The 1,985-nt window shown below is 36.6% G+C and overlaps 1 protein-coding gene across 1 annotated transcript; it reads right to left on the bottom strand.

Annotated features, from left to right (window-relative positions):
* Positions 1–640: 640 nt before the first annotated feature.
* rps29 (ribosomal protein S29) lies at positions 641–1,711 on the bottom strand. The gene is made up of 3 exons (XM_008398390.2): positions 1,556–1,711; positions 998–1,097; positions 641–739 (listed from the first exon to the last, which is right to left on the bottom strand). The coding sequence occupies exons 1-3, from the start codon at positions 1,615–1,617 to the stop codon at positions 731–733; spliced, it is 171 nt and encodes a 56-aa protein (XP_008396612.1). The 5' UTR covers positions 1,618–1,711; the 3' UTR covers positions 641–730.
* Positions 1,712–1,985: the final 274 nt, after the last annotated feature.

Genomic DNA, 1,985 nt, shown 5'->3' with positions numbered 1-1,985 from the left:
ATCAACAATAATGTTTCAACTCGGGAAGAGTTCAGAAATCAGTATTTGGTGGAATAACCAGTGCAGTGGTCTCATGGTTGTTCACACCTGACAAGTTTTTTTTTCTCCCCCAAAACACCTCCGATGATACAGTTGTGCATCCACTTATACAGCAGCTATTGTATTTTCAAATAAATCCAACATAATTTAGAAGTGTGAATTTTAGAGCAGTACATTTTAAAGCCCTTGATTTTTGTTACATAGGTAAACATTAACCTAGTCCATGGGGATGTTTAGAAAAAAATTAATTAGAAAGTTTATCAGAACTAAATTTTTAAGCTCACAGAAGCAACACTACATATGTATTTTTTATATAACTGCAAAAATAAAAATTTAAGTCTACAATAGATTTGCACCATTTAATTGGCCATATCTCAAGGGGCCAGGTTCCCTAGGTAAGGATCAATAAGTAAAAATTTCAGTCGAAATTTATTTAACATATCTGTATTCAGGCCTGGTTGCATGAATACAGCTCTTAAATACTTCATTTTCAGATAGATTTAAAATAGACAATAACTTGCAGTTTTTAATTTTTAAGCCCACGTTTGAATATTTTCTAAGAACATTTTTAGTCACCAAATAACCACACAGGTCAATGTGGTTGAACAAAAAAAAAAGCATTTATTAGAAGTGTTGAATTTCTTCCATGTTAGCCAGCTGTCCTTAGCCAGTGGATGTCAGCACAGCACATCTAATCCAGCTGAAAGAGAGAAGAGAAAAAAAATGGGATTGTGAGATGATTGACAGCATCACTGTGGAAGACAACTGCCCATGAAAACTGGAAAAGTAGAGTACTAAACAGCAGCCTATATCTTTATTCCATCAACAACTGATTTTTTTTATTTTTTGTACAAAAAACTATAATTGTTTGCGTTATATATTTACAAGTCAGTAGACGCTCTCAAAAAGCCATATTTATTCGCGATCCTAAGTTTGGTCGCAAGAAGATGTTACTCACCTTTACGAAGCCGATGTCTTTTGCGTACTGCCTGAAGCACTGACGGCACATATTGAGTCCGTATTTACGGATCAGGCCATGTCTGTTTGAACACACTCGGCTGAAACGAAATAAGAGTTAATTAACTCATTGATCTTGTTTCGTTAGAGATCTTCTTTAGCACGCGTCAGTAAATACGGTAGAAAATTGCTAGTAGCCGGTTAGCATTTAGCACTCCTTTAGCAGAGCATCCTTACTATTGTCAATACAAACAACGATGAGGTCCATCCGAAGCATTCAATTAGCAGCTAACAAGCAACCGAGGTACTATTTTACAACGGTGATGGCAGTTTTGAATCCTTAAAATTGTCAACAGGTAGGGAAATCGTTTTAACGTTTGGCTGTGGTTCTGAACGCATAGGAAGCTACATCCTCGAGCGCCATATTGGCTCAGCCTTAGCGCCCATGCGGTACGGAACTGAATGCAATTTTAACACAGAAAAAAATCCAAACTAAGCCACAAATATAACCTAAATTAACTCTTTAGGTCATAATCAAATCGACGAGACTGTCACTGACCAGGAGCGGGATCCCTGACCGAATTTTCTCGGGTGACTCCAGTAGAGCTGCTGATGGCCCATCTTGTCTCTTCTCGCTCGAGTGTCGGAAAGGAAGAACTAGAAATGCGCATGCGCAAAAGACGGTTTCAGTCGCCGTATTTCCGGTTGCCTAATTGTTGTTTAGCTCCACCTATTGGTAAGGAAAACAAAACTTTAGAGGGATAAGTTACATGCATAACCTCGTTATGTAGACTGAAATTGATGTCTAATTTATTGATTTATAAGAGAAACAAAAAGAACAAATTGAAAACTATTTTTTATTTAAGAATAGATAAGAACAATTTCTAGTTCAATATAAAAAGTTCATTATTACTGTGGTATATGTGAGAGCATACAGCCAAGTTCAGTAAATTTCAGTAGGCTCTTTGTCAGATTAAAAGCATTTCTTG

This window comes from Poecilia reticulata, chromosome 21 (genome assembly GCF_904066995.2).
Source record: "Poecilia reticulata chromosome 21, P_reticulata-male-v2, whole genome shotgun sequence".
NCBI classification, from domain to species: domain Eukaryota; kingdom Metazoa; phylum Chordata; class Actinopteri; order Cyprinodontiformes; family Poeciliidae; genus Poecilia; species Poecilia reticulata.
The sequence above is the reverse complement of the archived record's forward strand: the minus strand, read 5'-3'. Positions and strand labels throughout refer to the sequence as shown.

Coding starts and splice junctions, on each gene's coding strand:
- rps29 (XM_008398390.2), bottom strand. CDS start 1,617: ATGGGCCATCAGCAGCTCTACTGGAGTCACCCGAGAAAATTCGGTCAG. Junction 1,098..1,555: donor GGTCAGGGATCCCGCTCCTG/GTCAGTGACAGT, acceptor ATTTCGTTTCAG/CCGAGTGTGTTCAAACAGAC.